Source organism: Mercenaria mercenaria, chromosome 2 (genome assembly GCF_021730395.1).
Source record: "Mercenaria mercenaria strain notata chromosome 2, MADL_Memer_1, whole genome shotgun sequence".
Taxonomy (NCBI): domain Eukaryota; kingdom Metazoa; phylum Mollusca; class Bivalvia; order Venerida; family Veneridae; genus Mercenaria; species Mercenaria mercenaria.
Genome location: NC_069362.1, coordinates 41,827,338 through 41,847,275, shown reverse-complemented (window position 1 = coordinate 41,847,275; position 19,938 = coordinate 41,827,338). Strand labels below are relative to the sequence as shown.

The window sequence follows — 19,938 nt, the reverse complement described above, 5'->3', positions numbered from 1 at the left end:
GAATACTGTTCTGTTGCTTTGGATCCATACTTTTAAGATGATATTAATACATCAGAAAATGTTCGAAGACAGATTACCATATTTGTTTGTGAACACATATAACAAGCAAGACCCTGGATACAGTCAAAAATATTTTAAATGGCCTGAAATGGTCACAGTCACGATCGTGGTTTTCTAAATACCAATTGTTACTGTTCATTATTACTTACAATCATTCTTCTCCAGGACTGTTGACCAGTGGAATACATTATTATCTCATGTAATAAGTTCTAAATCAGTCTCAAGATTTAGTAGAGCGCTGACTGCATCGATTTTCAAATCATGATATTGAACATATTTTTATAATATTAATTCCCACTAATCAATTATTTCCTTCTCCACAGCACTTCATATATGCAGATAAATACAGTTAAGTGACTTGCAGTTTTAAGTAGAGACCAATTTTGGGATTTTTAAATAACCCTCATGAAAGATAAAGCAAACATTTTCTTGCTATAAGATATTCGGAAATATCAATAATCAAGTTAAATAACATTTATCAATAACTGAATGAAAAAGTATAAGCTCACTAATGCGCTTATCACCAGAACAATGGGAAAAAAACAGACAGTGCAGCCTTTCAAAATGTGCACTTGTTATTGGTAACAGTAAGTTTTTATAACATTAAACACACAGTTCTAATCCTATTCTGTTACTCAACTTTCTCCAGATATAGTCATTTTTATTGAAAGCATTCAAATATCAATACAGACTGTAATAATATTTATTTATTCCGTTTGGAGGCACTTCCGTTCGACTATTGTTCTATATGTCATAACTGATTATGAAATCACCATTTGTAAAATTTTAAACAGGTTTAAGATACCCACATAAACTGATATAATTTTGGTAATATGCGACAGAATTACAATACCTTCACAATAGGTCCCAGTTGTGCAGGTTGAAATGCACACACAAAAGCGAACTAGCGCCTTAAGTTTGACACTGTTTACATACTGTCAAGTCCTTTCTTATAGGATATGTAGTAAAAAAAGTCTTACAGCTTTCAATTTTACAACCCCTCCCGCCCCCCCCCCCACCCCCTCACCAGACCCACCTACCCTCCAAGGCACAGGCATAATGTACTAGTAGTGAACCTTAATCATTACTATAGAAAAAGAGAGACGCCCCACTTAATCCAATAGAAACAGCGTAGATATATACATCGTTGGATTGCGTGTTTGATCCTAAGAACAGTAGCCTGCAACACTGGTTAGGCTACCGTAACACAACTGAAATTTTGTTGAAAAAAGTAAACATAACACAAAAGAAGAAGACAAAGAATATTCTGGGCTGTTTACTTATTTTCTGTGATCATTTACATTTGCGTGTAAACGTAAAATAGCTCATGACCTAATGTTAACTTGTTATATTGTATCTGGCGTGACATAAAGCTTCTTGTATCTTCATCTAACTTTCGACATTTGTTGTAGGGTTAAAGCCCGTAATTTCGTGAAACAACATCTGCAGAATCCCTCATGCTATGTTGGGGGCACTCGCCCTACGGGCTCGTGCACCAACCAATCCCTCGGGATTCTACACATGTTTTATTTATGCATTTCGGGGCTACAGTAAAATATGTCAAACGGAAATATATAAGTGTAGCATTTCTTGACGCGGTTATTTCTTTAATATTAATATATGTAAAATAAGTATGACTCCTCCTCTTTTTTAGATATATCGGTATACAATGAAAACTCTCATCGCGATCAAAGTTTAATATACACAAAAATTCGAATTTGTCCAACATCTATATGATCAAATCAGATTTGATTTTTAAACACAAACATAGCTGGTGAGATCTACAAATAAATTGAAAAAGAAAATACCTTCTCTTTATCAAATGTTCCATAACTAATAAAGATCTTTGAAAACTTACAGTTTGCAACTCATACCTTTCAGCTTCGTCATGTTTATGCTTTACATTACACATTAATTATCAGTAGGCTGCATAGGATGTGTAAAGCAGACACAAACATTTTAAAACTTTTAGTGTAAGAAGTCAGAATGTCAACTTTCTCGATTCAAATTAATTTAAATGAAAATGTTGTTTGCCTGTCATTTTCAGGGATTAAATCGCCACTTTGAGTAATACACGCGTAATATTACATTCTAACACGACCCGCTTTGTTTCCTATTAAACAAAGAAGGCTGAAAACTGTGTGTTATTATTCATCAATTCATTTTTCTGACATACAATTATTACGTCATAGCGTTAGACGGCATAACAGTGAGCTGGAAAAGAAACAAACAAAAATCAGGCAAATATTTGATGGATATCGTCAAGGACGTACATAATAATCCTTGATAACGTGTTAGAATCGAAATAATATATCTCAAACAGTGATTTGCTCGTGAATAAAATCATTGTTTGTCGTTTAGATGCGTATTATTATGTCACTCGGTGATATAATTCTTTCGCATCTAAACTCCAAACAATGATTTTATTCGATATATTATTTCTTAAATAATACTGAACGTCAACGCAGTCGCGTATCAAGAGCGGAAGCACGTATTGAAAGTTGAAAGTATAGTAAAGCTGAAAAATGAAATTTGATGAAAAGTCAGATGAAAAGATTTTATAAGTCTCGACCTTTTGGCTACGACAAACACTGATTCTGTACCCGTTTTTTTCTCCCTTGGACCCAGAACAGCATATCCAAACCGTTCATCGACAGCGCGTGCTCACGAGAGTCTCGTTGTTTGTACATGTTTTCCCCTGTTTGCGTATGCTCAAAATCGGCGAAAAAAATTTCTTGTTTAAAACGTTAGTGTAGCTGGCGAATGTTACCATCTGGAATGGATGGAACAACTTATTTCCTGTTATACCCACGGCATGTGTCGTATTTATCTACCCGGTATACAGTCTAGGCCTAAACTACCAGAAACATAACCAATTTAAGTATGTCACCAAGCATTTTTTATAAACAGTCTGTGGGATATTTGTCACAACAGGAAAAATTGAACTCTGGCGTGACTGCTGGTGTTGTAGTCGAACTTGTTAAACACCGTGACATCAAATGACTCCCGTTGAACTCTGAATGTTTTTTTTAACGTGAACACTTAACAGTTTATATAAACATTTCACGACCGGCAATGGAACAAACTATTGTATGCAACTGCGTGTAATCTTCGCTCTCTACAGCGAATATCAGCTTTCAACAGAATTGACTTGCTCGTCTCTGAATAATAAAACTGACCATTTCATACAGCCAAATGAGACCTCTCGTCAGATAAGCAAATAGAAAGTATTTTACCTGGTGACTCTTTCTTTCTATGTGTAAATGAAATCCCATGAAATTCCATGGCTATAATCTATACCATCATGTCAAATATACTAGACGGTTAAAGTACTCCGTACCAACCACTTATTATTAGTAAAACGTTCAGAATAATATTGACTGTTCTTTGTGGATATGTGGCGCTAAACCCTGGGCCCACCAAGTTCCCGTGTAGCGAATGTCGTAAACCAGTGGCTAAGAACCATCGAGCTGTATTGTGTGAAATATGCAATAAAATGTGCTAACATCACTCCTGCTGATTACTAGTATATCCAACTTGGAAAGAGCGACGAACCATGGATATGTCAATCTTGCTCACCTTTCCAGTTTACAAATTCATTTTTTATGTATCTAGTAACAACACAGTCATTGATGAACAGTTATCTCAAAATAATTCCTTCACCCAATTTGAAGAAATCCGTTCAGTGAGAAACAAACATTCAAATAAATTTATAACAGGATATTTGAATATAAACAGTTTAAGAAATAAATTTTGTGACATTCATGAACTGCTATGATTTACTTTTCATCTCAGAAACAAAACGTACTAGACTGGACTTTTCTCGATACCTTAACTTAATTAATTATTTCACAGTGATGGTTATAAATTACAGCGTCAAGATCGTAACACACATGGTGTAGGAATTGCTGCGTTCATCAAATCTGAGATTCCAGTCCGCCGAAGAAAAGACTTAGAAATAGAACATATAGAAAACATTTGCTACGAGGTAATTTAAAATAAAACAAAATGGATTATAACTTTGTTTACAGACCATCAAACTTTAAAGATAACATGTTCTTTGACACCCTAGTGCCTAAAGTAGACAATATTTTATCTGAATTTCATAATTTTATTTTGATTGGAGATTTAAACTTTGATCTTTTACACAGTGTAAAAGCAAAACCTTTAGTAGATTGTATCGAACTTTTTCTATTTTAGCAACCAGATTACTTCTGCTACATGTTTTATGAAAAAATGTTCTCCATCCTTACTAGATGTTATAATAACTAACAACAAAACACTTTGTATGAATACCTTAAATTTTGCATCTGGCATTAGTGATCGATACAATATTGTTTGTACAGTCATTAATAACTACTCCAAAAAAATGAGAAACAGAAAATTCAGTATAGAAGCTTTAGAAATTTTGATATTGAATCTTTCAACAATGACCTTTAAACTACTATTGTACCAGAACCATCATATATACTGGAAGCTAAGGATGACATAACTACTATATACATTTGTATAATGGTTATTGAAGTTATTGATAAGCATGTCCCCAACAAACAGATGTACCGTAAATCAAATCAGTTACCATGTATTAACAGAGAACTTAGAAAAGCTATTTATGATAAAAAATGTATTATAATAAGTATTTAAAATGTAGAACTTCCAGAAACTGGAAAAGTATAGGAAATGTAGGAACCTTGTAAATAAACTTAAAAAACAATTTGTTAATAAATATTTTCAAGAGAGATGTATAGGTGGAAGCAAAGCTGCTGATTTTTTGGAGCACAATAAAGCCATATATGTCTAATAAATACATGCCGGAAAAGTCTAAAACAATATTAAATGAAAATGAAAAAAATGGTTTCAGATAATTTGGAAGTTTCAGAAATTTTTAATGATTGTTTTTTTTTGCAAATAAGGCTGAAGATATTGGTAAGGATTTATTTGATGAATTTGACCCGAAAAACCATCCAAGACTAAACAAAATCAAAGAAAGAAGATTTAAACTATATAGCTTTAATTTTGAGCATACCAGTCAAACCAAAGTTGCCAAAATTGTAGACAAATTTAACAATAAAAAAGCTACTGGAGCTGACAAAATTTCTGTAAAATTCTTAAAATTTGACAAAGAAGCTCTTGTTGAACCTATCACAAACCTGTTTTTTTTTCTCCTTTTTCCACTAGCTCCTTCCCAGACAAGTTCAAACAGGCCCAGGTCACTCCTTTATTTAAGAAAAAAGACTAACTATAGTATATATTACCTATCTCATCAACGATTTTTGAAAAAGTATTATCTGAACAGCTCACTGTCTATTTTGAACATGTCTGTGCTACAGAAAAGGTTATGGATGCCAAACAACTCTTCTAAGATTGCTTGAGGATCTGATGCAAGCTCTAGATAATAATGAATACATTGCAGCCATCTTAAAGGATCTTTCAAAAGCTTTAGGCTGTTTGCCCCACGAAATTTATTATCAAAATTAACTGAATATGGATTATCAGAGCCCGCCTCAAACCTTCTTCTGTTTTACCTTTCAAATCGTAAACAGCAAATTAAAGTTGGAAATATTGCTAGTTCATGGGCAACTATTAGCAAATGGGGTACCACAAGGCTCCATCCTTGGTCCCCTTCTATTTAATGCTTTTTATAAATGATATCTTTTATTTTATAAATAACAACACTCTATATAATTATGCTGATGACAATAATTTATCATTCTAATTAATATTAATTAAAATAAAATTTTAGTGAAGTAATTCAAGTCCTTCAAAATGAAAGTAATGTTCTTATTGGCTGGTTTAAAGTGAACAAAATGAAAGCTAATCCAAACAAATTCCAGGCTATAGCTTTTGGCAAGAAATCCTTCCTTATAAACCCTGTTTTCCAAGTTGGCAATAGCAGCATAACCTGTGAAGATACTGCTAAGCTCCTAGGTATAGATATTGACCATAAACTAAATTTTGAGAGTCACATTGGTAACATTTGCAAGAAAGCGTGTAAACCATTAAACATCCTTAAAAGAATAAGTAAAAATTATATAAGCCGATTAAATGGATTTTCAACACTTTTATTTTATCGAATTTTAATTTTTGTCAAATGGCTTTGCATTTTTGTTCTGAAAATAGTACTAAAAATGGAAAAACTGCAAGAAAGGGCAATGAGATTTGTTTACGATGATTATTTATCCTCCTATTCTGATTTATTGCATAAAGGAAAATTGCCTTCTTACATTAAGAAGAATGCGTATATCGGCTATTGAAACGTTTAAAATGCTAAATGGTCTTGCTCCAGTGGTTCTCTCTGATTTAATTATAAAAAAATGAATTCTTCAGTAAACTATTTTACAGGACCTATAGTTGACACTACAACTTATGATAAGTACTCCTACAGATATGCTGCTCCTGTGTTACGGAACTCTCTCCCAGATGATTATAGATCCTGTACTAACTTTAGTCAGTTTAAAAATCTTGCACTGTCATGTAAAGGCTCAATTTGTAAATGTTCCTCCTGCTCCTTCGGGGGATACATAACACAGGCATAGCATAAAAGTTAAGTGCATGTTTGGCATAGTATATTCTCAAGCTTAAGTTTCATCATGGTTTTTGTTCCTTTTAATTTTATTTTTGTTCTGATGCTTTAAATACAAGCTATTGATTTTGCTTTTGTAAGTTTGCTTACTGTTGTTGTGTTTGCTATATGTAGTTTTTCTCTTCTAGTATTTACTTTAGCCAAATGTTGAGTCTATTTAACACCTGCTCTCATTTGCATTTAGATGTTATATCTTGCTTTAGTTCATGTTGTGTCTAATTTATGTTTATTATGATTATATACTATTGATAGAGTCGATCTAACATGTAACTGTGTATGCTAAGCAACCCTGTTCTAAAGTGCCTACCTATTGACAAGTCTAATGATAGAGCTTATATAATTGTGTTTATATGTTTAATTCTTAAACTCAAATACTTTTTAACCATAATATATAAATATGAAAATCTTATTTGCCCTTCAATGAATGATTATTGAATTTACTCTATGAAAGAAAATGCTAATCAGGTCATTTCAAATCTGATTTGAGTGATATTCTGATTTTTGATATAAAATATTTTTTAGTTATGGCACCTTTGTCTCATACTCCTGGTCACCTTGTAACTATTTCTTCTTTTAAGCAGTTTTAACCCAAAGTTGGTAGGATTAGCAAGTTACTCATAGATTTTATGTTGTAAATTATCATTTCTTATTTGTAACCTATTTACTTTAGTTAACCTACACTTGTTATATAGTCGGTTAAAACAGCTCACCGGAGCTTATGTTACTTGTAATTGTCTCGCCCTATCAAAATAAATCTTAGTTTAAACAGTATTTATTAGATATATCATATACATAAATACATACAATATCTACATTACAGTCAAAAGGGAATGCCTAGATACCTGAAAGGGCCCTTTCCGTGTTATTTGATCGGAAAGGACCTAACATGATCGGAAAGGGTCTGCCATATGTTTATTATTAGAAATTAAGGAATTATTTTTTCATATTTAATTTTTGCATTAAAAAAAAGGAAAATAAATTATGACAAAAAAAAATTCTATTTTATATTTTTACATAATTTATTGACAAATCACGAGACATGGCATAAACCGCGCTGATCGGAAAGTGCATAACATTTTCGGAAAGGACTTGTTATAAGTTTATTATTGGAAATTATTTAAGTATTTCTTTATATTTCATTCAATAAATGAAAGAGAAAAGAACTTGTGACAAAAAAATATATATCAATTTTCGAATTTTAAATGAATCATGCATAAAATGTGTGTCTGTGCATAAACCGCGCTGATCGGAAAGAACCTAACATGATTGGAAAGGGTCTGCTATATGTTTATTATTGGAATAATTTAATTATTTCTTCATATTTCTTTTAACAAATCAAAAAGGAAAGAACTTAAGAAAAAACGTATATCAATTTTCGATTTTTAAATGGGTTATAGACAAAATACGCGCCAGTACATAAACCGCGCTGATCGGAAAGGGCTCAACATGATCGGAAAGTGTCAAATGTTTATTATTAAAAATTATAGATATTTCTTCATGTTTCATTTAACAAATGAAAAAGAAAAGAATTTACGAACAAAAATATCAATTTTTGATTTTTAAATGAATTATAGACAAAATACGCGTCAGTACATAAACCGCTCTGATCGGAAAGGGCCTAACATGATCGGAAAGGGCCTGCTATATGTTTATTATTGGAAATTATTTATTTATTTCTTCATATTTCATTTAACAAATCAAAAAGAAAAGAACTTACGAAAAAAAATTTTCAATTTTCAATTTTTAAATGAATTATAGACAAAATATGCGTCAGTACATAAACCGCGCTGGTCGGAAAGGGTTTAACATGATCGGAAATTTAAGGGCCGGTCAAATGTACCTGCCGTGTGTTTCCTATAATAAACAACAATTAAAAGTGTTTAAAATTTATTACATAAATATTTCACATCTTAATAGGCAATGTAACACAAGTGAAGTATAATACAAATTATCGCATAATCAAACAAAACAGGGAATATGACGAATTCATCGAACTTTTCAAAATACAAATACATGTACATTCAATGTGTTGCTATTTTCTGTTTTATCTAAATGTACATGTATAAAGTCCAGAAGGTTCAATATTTACAAGAGCAAAGTACAACATGAACTATAAATTTATAAAGAAATGTGATGAAGTTAGAATCTCAATATATTAAGTCACATACAAAGATCAATATATTACAGACTAAACCAACATGATAAAGCGTCTCAATGAATGTATTACAACATATGCATCTATTCACATTATTTACATAGTACGAGCAAAGTACAACATGAAACATAAATTTACAAAGAAATGTGATGAATTTGGAATCTCAATATATAAAGTCACACACAAAGATCGATATATTACAGATTTATCATTAAATACCAACATGATCAAGCGTCTCAATGAATTTTTTACAGCATATGCATCTATTCACACTCTTCACATAGTATGTGCAAAGTACAACATGAAATATAAATTTACAAAGAAATGTAATGAAGTTAGAATCTCAATATATAATAAGTCACATACAAAGATCAATATATTTCAGATTAAAACAATATGATAAATAAAATCTGGAAAGTAGATCCCTCGGAAGCACCGAGAACAAGGCAAATAGTGAAAATTGCAGACTCGGTTTGATTGAGTCTGTTCATGAGCAGTAATGGAAAATGCAACACTGCCCACGCCCCGTAGCACCGGCTTAAGCAGTATTCAATCTTCAAATCTAAATGAGTTGAAATCAATGATCCCGAAGGACCAGAAGTCACATACAAAGATCAATATAGTACAGACTAAAACACCATGATAAAGTCACATACAAAGATCGATATACATGCATTACAGATTAAATACCACCATGCTACATCTATCCACATTATTCACACAGTCTGAGCACACATGATTACCTGTACGAAATTTTACAGCTGTAAAAGACCTGTGTTTTTGTTCAAAATAACTGTCATGCTTATTCCAAATTTACACCTGTAGATTTTATATAACAATATTGATTTTACAGCTGTAGATTTCAATTTACAGCTGGCAAACGACTGTAAAACAGTTCGAAATATGCAAATGAGCTACACCTGTAAAAAACAGTTACAGCTGTAAAAATGAAAAAAGTTACAGCTGTAAAAATGCCCAAAAGTTACAGCTGTAGAAATATTATAGGTATTGAAAAAGAGGGCATTACTTTAAGGGACGAATGTAGAGGTGCAAAAAGTTTTAGGATGAATTGCAATTCTCTAGATAAGGTAGCAATTACTACGAAAATGGCAAAATAAATTATCTAGTACGTAAAGTATATGTGGTATGATTACAGTATAGCAACAGCAAAATTCAAGAGTAGGATACAAAGTAGAACCTATGCAGATCTTGTTTATAAAACTTTCTTTGTCAGTCATGAAAACATATGACAATCTTGTAATTATTTCTTTTAAACTTATCGGCTTCCAGTATAGAGTAAATAGTTAATGTATGTACTTATACATGTCCTTTTACAACTACAATAGATAATTTAACATCTGTACTTACTCTATACCGCTTTAAATTCCAAAATTTTACAAGATGTGATGTCTGTGTGAATTTCAGTTATATCCCGCCAAAATGCATTAAAGATGGCTGACAATACTCATGTTTCTCTCCAAAAATATTACAGCTGTAATTTTGAGACATGACCATTTTACAGCTGTAACTTTCAACAGTAAAATTTTTACAGCTGTAAATTGAGACCTTCATATTTTACACCTGAAAATGTTAACTGTATTTCTGATCAGTTTTCTATTTACAGGTCTTTTACAGTTGTAATTTCAAAATACAGGTCTTTTACAGACGTTTTACAGCTGTAAAACAGGTCCTTTTTTCGTACAGGAAGTACCACAGACGACAACATGCAGTCGGCGTGTACTACATCCGGTGAGGTTTAAAACCCCCCCTTACAGACTACAGTTGCCTCTTTGCACTTTTTGAGGAGGTTCTGGAACGCTCCGCGCGTTTTCGTTTTCTTTGATTAGGTTTTCGGCCAGCTGACGGTGTTTTGATGGCCGTTCTCGAACCATCCGAAGTAACTACTTCATTCGGCTTAGATCTTCCATAGTCTGATAAAAACTGCTTTGTTTTTTGTTCTCGTTGATCTTCCTGCAACGCAGACCACCGATCAATGTCTATAAAGTTATGAGTGTATCGTTCCGAAAGTCTGAAATTACCTGCATCCCGTATTGCTCTACATCTTTCTTCTTGTTCTCCTATTACAATGTCATACAGTTTGTGCACAAATTTCGGAAGATCAAACAGTTTCCACTGAATGGCAGACTTAAAAATATGGTTTGCACTCTCACAGTTATTGTTGGTCCAAGTTGGTTCTATATTCCCTTTCCTCACCGATTCAATGATATGACTTTCGAGGAGTGGTATTAACTTGTTCTCAAAATATTGAGTGAAGTTCTTATCTCCTGTGCGAACATCTTTTTCAGCTAACACCGATCTTAAATTTGCTACGCGAGTCGAGTATGTATCAATGTCTGTGTTATCAAGAACACCGGTTTCGCCATATATGGCTTCCAAAATTTCTTTTCTATCCTTTAAGGGAATACCCACCACATCCTCCATATACTTGTTCGTATTCTGTCGTAGATGCCTGTTACATAACACATGTATACAACCACTGAAACATCGACTTATAGAATTTTTGAATGAGAGTTCCTCTTCACTGCCGATCGTTAAATCAGATATTTCGTCGTCGGACAAGTTATCTGCTATTTCGTGGAAGAACGACGAATAGGTTTTGGTTGTTGACGTCTGGTGTTCGGCGATGTTCTTTGAAAATGCCCGATTGATTCTTTAATTAATGATAGTTTCTTTTTCATTCTCCTTAATTGTTTTTCATTTCTTTGCTTATCAAAGTCACTTTTAATAGTCCTATTATTTTCTCTTTCAACGTCCATTGCTTGTATTTTTTCAATTTAACTTTCTAGTGTTTCACGGACATGCTGCTTAGTTCTATAGTACTTGATGTTTTTACTTTCATTCTTCACCAAACCATGATACGCACGACAGGGAAAAGTTCCAATATATTCAACAATTGCGCACTATTTCATCGGAAACCTCGGGCAGAATCTCGGGCGACTTTTCTATCCAAGTAATTCGCTTCTTGAACTGTTCATCGCCACTCGGAGTAGCTTTCAGAGATTGGTAATTTCGGTGGATACATATGATGGCATTCTTGTCTGGTTGTGGGATAAGAGGTATGAACTCCCTTTTGTTTTTCATTTGTTTTAATATGCAGAAGACATTCAGAATGTTGATGAGTTTTCCGTCTCTTTCTATGAATGTAGAGCATGGAGATGTACCCTTACCCAGGCACCGCAGTCGTCCCAGAATTCTGATTTCTTACCCTGTTTTCGTTTCTCTAAGTTGACAGTGTTGTCTACAACAAAAAAAAAACATATACCGTCTTTCCGACCTGCTGGTACTTCCGGAGCCCCTATATTCAACTGGTTGTTTTGTCTGCCTGTATTGTCTGTTGCGTATGTTTTCTTGTTTGTTGTAAGCGTTTTTCCCTCGCCTCACTCCCCCTATTGCCCTCTCTTTTCCCTTGCATTTACGCTATTTTTTGCATCCCCTCCCCCTTTCCTTCTAGTAAATTTTCGTGGCTCCCCTTTGTTTTGGCAGCCGAATCCTAAGACGGTACTTGATTGTTTTTTCCTGCTTGTGTGGTGCGTTTGTATGCTTGTGAGTCTATAACGGTGCCCTACTGTCTTCTTATGTGTTGCTTGTTCATTTTTCTATGTTATTCAGTTGATCGTAGTTGTGTGTTTATCTTTGGTACATGAGTGTCTACGCTATTGTGGTTTACGTTGTAGTGCGACTGTTTTTAAAGAACATGGCATTCTCTTGTGTATTCGTCCTCGTTCAACTTTCCCTTTGGGTTCCTCCCCCACCCCCACCCCCACATCCCCCATTTCGCCCCTTACCATTTCCTTCCCTTCCATCAATATTTAGCATAAATAAATATGTACTTGTTGGATGTTTGAACCAAAAAAAAAACAAAAAACAAAGACAAATATCAAACAGGGAATGCCACGTACCAAAAACTCAGCCTCCCCAAAACGAAACCCACAGCACGCAAACGTGCACACCACAAACACACACACCACAAACACACACACACACACACACGCGCGCGCACACACACAAAGCCAACACATGAGGACAAAATGAACAAACAAAGGAACACAGTGGGCACGGCCTTGGAGCGGTCAGTGGCAAAAACACCACTGGTGAGCCCGTCTGAAATATTTTTCCATTACAGCTTCTTTTTGTTGTGGGCCTACTATGCAAATGCGTGGCTCTAGGGCTGTGTTTTTGGTGCTCTGTGCTTCCGAGAAATCTACCCTTACCTATTATCTCAAAATTACAGTATATGAACCCTTGAAGATGTTCATAGTAGCATTAAAGTAATTAAAATAATGTAAACGATCTGAAAACAAGCTTTCGTCGAAAACTTATATTAGTGCATTTACTTAATTAAATCTTATCTTATCTTATCAAATAATTAAACGCTTTATCTTTTTTTTCCGGTACGGTATGAGACGGGAAATTGTACAAGTGAGTATTCGATTAAAATAGAACAAGCTACAATAGAATTAGTGCAGAAATCAAGTAAAGCCAAGCGTCGAACACAAAAAAAAAATGCCACGAGCAAAAGGAACAGCTAAGCGTGGTAAAGCTGCGACAAGGGTAAGCGAATTTTCATTCTTCTAGAAACTAAACATTTATATAATAATTTTAATGGTATTGTTTGCTGAAATGATTTTGCCATTTGCGTAAAACAAAGTGTTCCTAGAGTGAATCGTACTCAATGACTTTCAACCCACGCTTAATTTCGGGACAGAGCACGTGTTCAACATTTAAAATTTTATGCGAGGATTCCTGGACTGTTATGCGTCTCGCGGTACATAATTAACGTTTTAATAATTTTGTGAGATAAACAAGGATGGTAGATCATCACAAAATAATTTATAGATAAAAATTTTTTCTTTATGACTTGACGGTCCCGTAAGAATAGCCTCACAGGCTATTCCTACGGCTCTTCCTAAGAATAGTGAAATAGCCAGAAGGTGGCTATTCCTATGGCTCTAAAGACAATTTTGTATGTCCGTCTTTAATTGCTTTGTACTGAATTAATTCAAATGGTGTATTTTCGAACAAATTGTTTACTTTTCAGTATCAGTACTATCACATCGAGAGAACATGAGGTGATTTCGAATAAAGGAAAAGGCTAATTTATGTCTAATATGTCTGTGTGTAATATTCTTGTCATCGAATGATATATATGTATACAGGGGTCACACTGGGAATTTTTTTCTCTGAGCCACTGCTTTTTCCGAAGATAAAGATATGAGGACAACAACGGTGAAGCGCATAGCATTGACGTTCTTGTAGGACTATATTATATGTACCAAAGTACTCATACTACTCAAGAAATTAATGTAGTTATTACATATGTCTTAGTAACCCTAAAAATTAAAAAGCTATTTATAAAATCAATTTGTATTTCTTTCTAAAATTATCATTTTTATAAACATTGCTATTTACATGTAATAAAAAAATCTGAAAATCACATTTAAAATAAAGATGTCAAAAAAGAAAAAAAAATGTTTAAAAAAAAAAGTGTCTTATTTTGCACATTGCCTATAAGTGGGTGGGGTTCGATGCCTTCGCATGTTTTATTCTCGAAAAATACTTCAAAATAAGAGCTCCTTTTGCAACAGTTGTCATATTTTTCTTAAATGTAGACTTTTTATTGGCTTTTTATTAAGATTGCACTAAAAAATCTCGTCAGAAATGACAGAAATATCCGAAAATCACGGTCGCGAAAACGGGTGACAAATTCGGAAAACGTAAGTTAGAATTAAATATTTGCTAAAATACCTATGTTTTATTGCTTTTCTATCATATTAGCTATTCAATACTTACAATTTCTGCATGTCAAAAGCATTTTTATTTGTTTTTGCCCTAACTAACCCTCGGCAATCACAAAATGATGATTATAATTATCTAGTTTGTTATTCAATAATCTAATTATCGCAACTGCCTGATCAAATAAAAAAAATGCAAATTGGCTCCCTCCCTTTCAATAACAGATGTTGTGTCTACACAGATTATTGATTTTTCACACCTTTTGGTTCGTAAAACTGGCAATATTCGTAGTTTTACAGACAGACATAGCTTCGGACCATTTTCGCCAATTAGAAAATTTCGGAGCCACATTTAATTTTTTGTCGCAAATGGCTTAAGTGGCGATCGACAGCGTGACCCCTGTGTATAGATATATGCAACAAATCAATGAATGCAATGATAATAGTGTTAGTAATAAATATGTCATTATTCTAAGTTTACATCATGTTTTGAAAATTTGAATATCATGTTACATGTTGTATGTTCCCTTCATCCTGTGTCGGTGATAAGACATATGCAGGGATCACTTTTTGCAGATACTATTATGAGATTAATTCCCATTTGCCTTGAATCAATGAGATTTTTGACAAAATGAATGGGATTTTTTCTTCTTATAATGGGATTTTACATCGGCAGACAGCTTTTATTACACTGAAAAACAAACATCTGCAGCATGCCCATTCACGCACTGCAGTACGTGAATCACGTACAAAATATCAAATGCACGCATAAAAATCACTTGTTGGGGGTACATGCAAGCAGAGATCCGGAACTCCAGTTCAGCTGCAAAATCGCTGTTTATTACATCGCGCACTTGCCAATTGTTTGGTATGGTCTAAAACGCAGATCCGGTCCACGAACGTTATAATTTCGTTTCCATCACCGAAGTCTCGGCGTAATTGTCAGCTGTATAGAGGGGTTTGGTAAATGTTTTAGTCGGACGTCACACGTGTCGTGTGCAAAAAAAGAATGGATACGAAAAGCAAAAGGCATTTTAGCTTTAATAAACTCAGCAAAAGGTTAACAGTATTTTATTTTTCGATATTTAACTGCAATTTTGATACACATTGCATATCTGTAATAGTTTGTGCATTTATTATTGATGGACGAATTTTACCAGTCTTCAGTTGACTATGTTATTTCGGACGAATCGTGTTCCGTTCACGAAATTGGGAATACATGAACCTTGCTGAAAACTTATTTATATTTAGTATATTATAGGGAGGGGTCTTTTGATTCAGAATTTCCTATCTTAACTTTGGAAAAACATTTTACATTTTCTAAAATTATCTCATCTGTTATACCCCACCCACGAGAATTCTGTCTGAAAAAAAAAAAAACAACAAAAAACAAAAAAAAAAAACATGTTATATACAAATTTCAGTAGTTAAATAGAAAATTTTCAGATCTGCCATGTATTGTTCCCCCAAATTTTGAAGTGTACCCCTATTTTGCAAAAGCAGGGGGTACATGTACCCTCAACTTTAAAAATGAGTGGGCATGCTGATCTGTTTATTTGTAAGAACAATTATCTTGTAAATAAACAAAACATATCCTTTCAGAGACACCTTTTATAACTCTAAACTTCAGTGCCAGGAATTGCTGAATAGGTTGATGAAAGTTGTAACCAAGTCTTGGGTCCACATGCATTATTCCCCTAATGATTTTACTTCAAAGCTGCTTTGTCAAAGTTGAAGTTCAGTTATGTTTTAATCTTTCTGGACTTGATACACTTCCATTAGGTCAAAACAATGTTAAAGTCAAACTTATTTATGACCCTACCCTCAACCATTTCGTTTTGGAAATTCGGGCGTTCAGCGTTTTTTATGAAGGAACTTCAGCAGAGGTTTCTCAACCATCTTGTTATTCTCATCGCTATTCATCCGGGCGAATGGACGCAGAAAGTTTGTCCTTCCAAATGCTTAAATTTCTGTTTCAATGGTATTTTGAAACATCGCGAAAACAGATTATTTTTGTCTGGTAGTCATAATCATCGGACGCTCTATGGAGATAAAAGCGAAAATCAAGCACCTAAATGAACGTCATACGAAAATTAATTAACGGCAAGACCACATTTCAGCGAAAAGTTGCAATTTCGGCAAAAGATCTACGGCCACGCGGATGCGATTTTTAAGCGCATTTGAGCAAAATTTATGTGATTTTCGCCAAAATAATGCGAAATCGCGGCCAAAAGTGATACCTGCATATAAAAAATAGAGAAGAGAAAGAAAGATTGACAATATTGAGAGAGTTTCTTTCGTGAAAATGTACAGTCCTAGAAAGGACCTTTTTTAGTCCTTAAAAGTACTGTTTAAAAAAAGTAAATAAACAACGCAGAGCCAGGGCCCTCGATCGGACGTTTTTATCGCCGAATATCGGCTGCTTCCCCCGCCAAAATAATATCCTTTTTTCCCCCTCCACAGAAAGAAATCCCCCTTTTAAACAGGGCATTCGGTTGACCCGTGACAATCGAGAAAAACCAGTATTTTACCCATACAGAATATGTGATGCGCTTATTAGGCCTTTAGAAATTAAATATTGAATGTTTGCCCTTTGCCGATCGCCGACCATTCCGCGCTAGCTGGAACACTGCTGACAGTATTCCCATTGGCAATGACTTTGAAAAGTGGATACATATTTAAGACCTGTATGTACTAAAGTCTTTGACTTAAACTAAATTAGGGACTGGATACAATTTTATGAAATATAAAAATGAAGAATTCTGTTAAAGATCATAGAGCATAGAGAACTTTTTTTAATATTACAGGGTAAAGGACGTGGTAGAGGAAAGAAAGTTGAGGAAGATGTGCAGGAAGAGGAAGAGTCCCAGGAAACTGAAAACACTGAAGAGGTTTGAACTTGTTATTTGTACAGATACATTGTTGGCAAATGTGTTGTTAATAATTAATTTATGTTTAAAGATATAACTACAGGCGGGCTGTTGTTCAGTTTTGGTTCATTTCAACATGTCTGGTGTTACCTGTTCTGCTCAGTCTTGCTGGCATTGTTAGACTTGCAAGCTCCAAAATTATCATTTCACTTCAATTTTTTTAATATGATAACAAATACAGGGTCTGTTAGTGCACATCTAAGTTCTTATATAAAAATACAGTGTCTGTTAGTGCATCTAACATAACCAGGAAGGCTGTTATTTTTATGATATGCCATAAATATTTGCTTAATGCATGACTTTTTCTTGGGCTATAGGGAATGTTGCCCCTTGTAAAATTTGGATTCTTTATGGTCATGATGGTGGATTGTCAAAATTTGTAAAACAAGTTTTGAGAAATAAAGTGGGTTGGGAATTTTTCATTGGAAATGTTTTGCTTGATAAGCCTGTTGGCATAGGGATGAATATCGGGCCTGTGGGACAATTAGAAAAAGCTCTTCTTTATGGCACATCATTTTGTTGTTTTAAAGCTATTTATAATTTCATAGTACAGGGCTTGAAAATTATTTTCTGTCTTGTCTGACTTGAATTAACTTTGTATAAAACCTAAAAGAATAAATTTAGGAAAAACAAACTTGAGAAAGTTGCTTTGTATATATTCATTTTTTTGTACAGAACGAGTGGAACCCTAGGTGTGCTCAATTTTTGTGAAAATAACAAGACAGTCACAGTGTTTAAATCATAGTATTAAAATCCAGAGTATGTAAGCTTCTGAGTGTTATTAAAGTATACATCATTCTGTCTTGACTGGAGCGTCTTTTCCTTGAAATCATAGCAGCTACATTTTCAAGCCTGGAACTATATGACTGTTGTATGCTGTAGCTCTGATACTATGTACATCCAGCTTATATAATTATGTCTCCCCCAGGAGACCTATTGTTTTTGCCCTGTCCGTCCGTCCGTACGTCACACTTCATTTCCGAGCTATAACTGGAGAACCATTTGACCTAGAACCTTCAAACTTCATAGGATTGTAGGGCTGCTGGAGTAGACGACCAGCATGCCCATTCACGCACTGCAGTACGTGAATCATGCACAAAATATCAAATGCACGCATAAAAATCACTTGTTGGGGGTACATGCACGCAGAGATTCGGAACTCCAGTTCAGCTGCCAAATTGCTGTTTATTACATCGCGCACTTGCCAATTGTTTGGTATGGTCTAAAACGCAGATCCGGTCCACGAACGTTATAATTTCGTTTCCATCACCGAATTCTCGGCGTAATTGTCAGCTGTATAGAGGGGTTTGGTAAATGTTTTAGTCGGACGTCACACGAGTCGTGTGCAAAAAAGAATGGATACGAAACGCAAAAAGGCATTTTAGCTTTAATAAACTCAGCAAAAGGTTAACAGTATTTTATTTTTCGATATTTAACTGCAACTTTGATACACATTGCATATCTGTAATAGTTTGTGCATTTATTATTGATGGACGAATTTTACCAGTCTTCAGTTGACTGTATGTTATTTCGGACAAATCGTGTTCCGTTCACGAAATTGGGAATACATGAACCTTGCTGAAAACTTATTTATATTTATTTTAGTATAATATAGGGAGGGGTCTTTTGATTCAGAATTTCCTATCTTAACTTTGGAAAAACATTTTACATTTTCTAAAATTATCTCATCTGTTATACCCCACCCACGAGAGTTCTGTATGAAAAAAAAAACAAAAAACAAAACATGTAATATACAAATTTTCAGTAGTTTAAAAAATAGAAAATTTTCAGATCTGCCATGTAGTGTACCCCCGAATTTTGAAGTGTACCCCTATTTTGCAAAAGAAGGGGGTACATGTACCCTCAACTTTAAAAATGAGTGGGCATGCTGGACGACCCCTATTGTTTTTGGGGTCACTCCGTCAAAGGTCAAGGTCACAGGGGCCTGAACATTGAAAACCATTTCCGATCAATAACTAGAGAACCACTTGACCCAGAATGTTGAAACTTCATAGGATGATTGGTCATGAAGAGTAGACGACCCCTATTGATTTTGGGGTCACTCCGTCAAAGGTCAAGGTCACAGGGGCCTGAACATTGAAAACCATTTCCGATCAATAACTAGAGAACCACTTGACCCAGAATGTTGAAACTTCATAGGATGATTGGTCATAGAGTAGATGACCCGTATTGATTTTGGGGTCACTCCGTCAAAGGTCAAGGTCACAGGGGCCTGAACATTGAAAACCATTTCTGATCAATAACTAGAGAACCACTTGACCCAGAATGTTGAAACTTCATAGGATGATTGGTCATAAAGAGTAGATGACCCCTTTTGATTTTGGGTCACTCCATCAAAGGTCAAGGTCACAGGTGCCTAAACATTGAAAACCATTTCCGATCAATAACTAGAGAACCACTTGACCGAGAATGTTGAAACTTCATAGGATGATTGTT

The 19,938-nt window shown here is 34.3% G+C and overlaps 1 protein-coding gene across 2 annotated transcripts in view; it reads left to right on the top strand.

Moving 5' to 3' along the window:
* Nucleotides 1–13,238: 13,238 nt before the first annotated feature.
* Nucleotides 13,239–19,938, top strand: part of LOC123544456 (nucleolin-like) — a 32,705-nt gene continuing 26,005 nt past the window's right edge. For both annotated transcript variants that reach the window (XM_053536224.1, XM_053536219.1), the window contains exons 1-2: nucleotides 13,239–13,370; nucleotides 17,359–17,442. In XM_053536224.1, coding sequence (XP_053392199.1) covers nucleotides 13,323–13,370; nucleotides 17,359–17,442 — 132 coding nt within the window. In that variant the 5' untranslated portion in view covers nucleotides 13,239–13,322. The remainder of the gene's footprint in view (nucleotides 13,371–17,358; nucleotides 17,443–19,938) is intronic.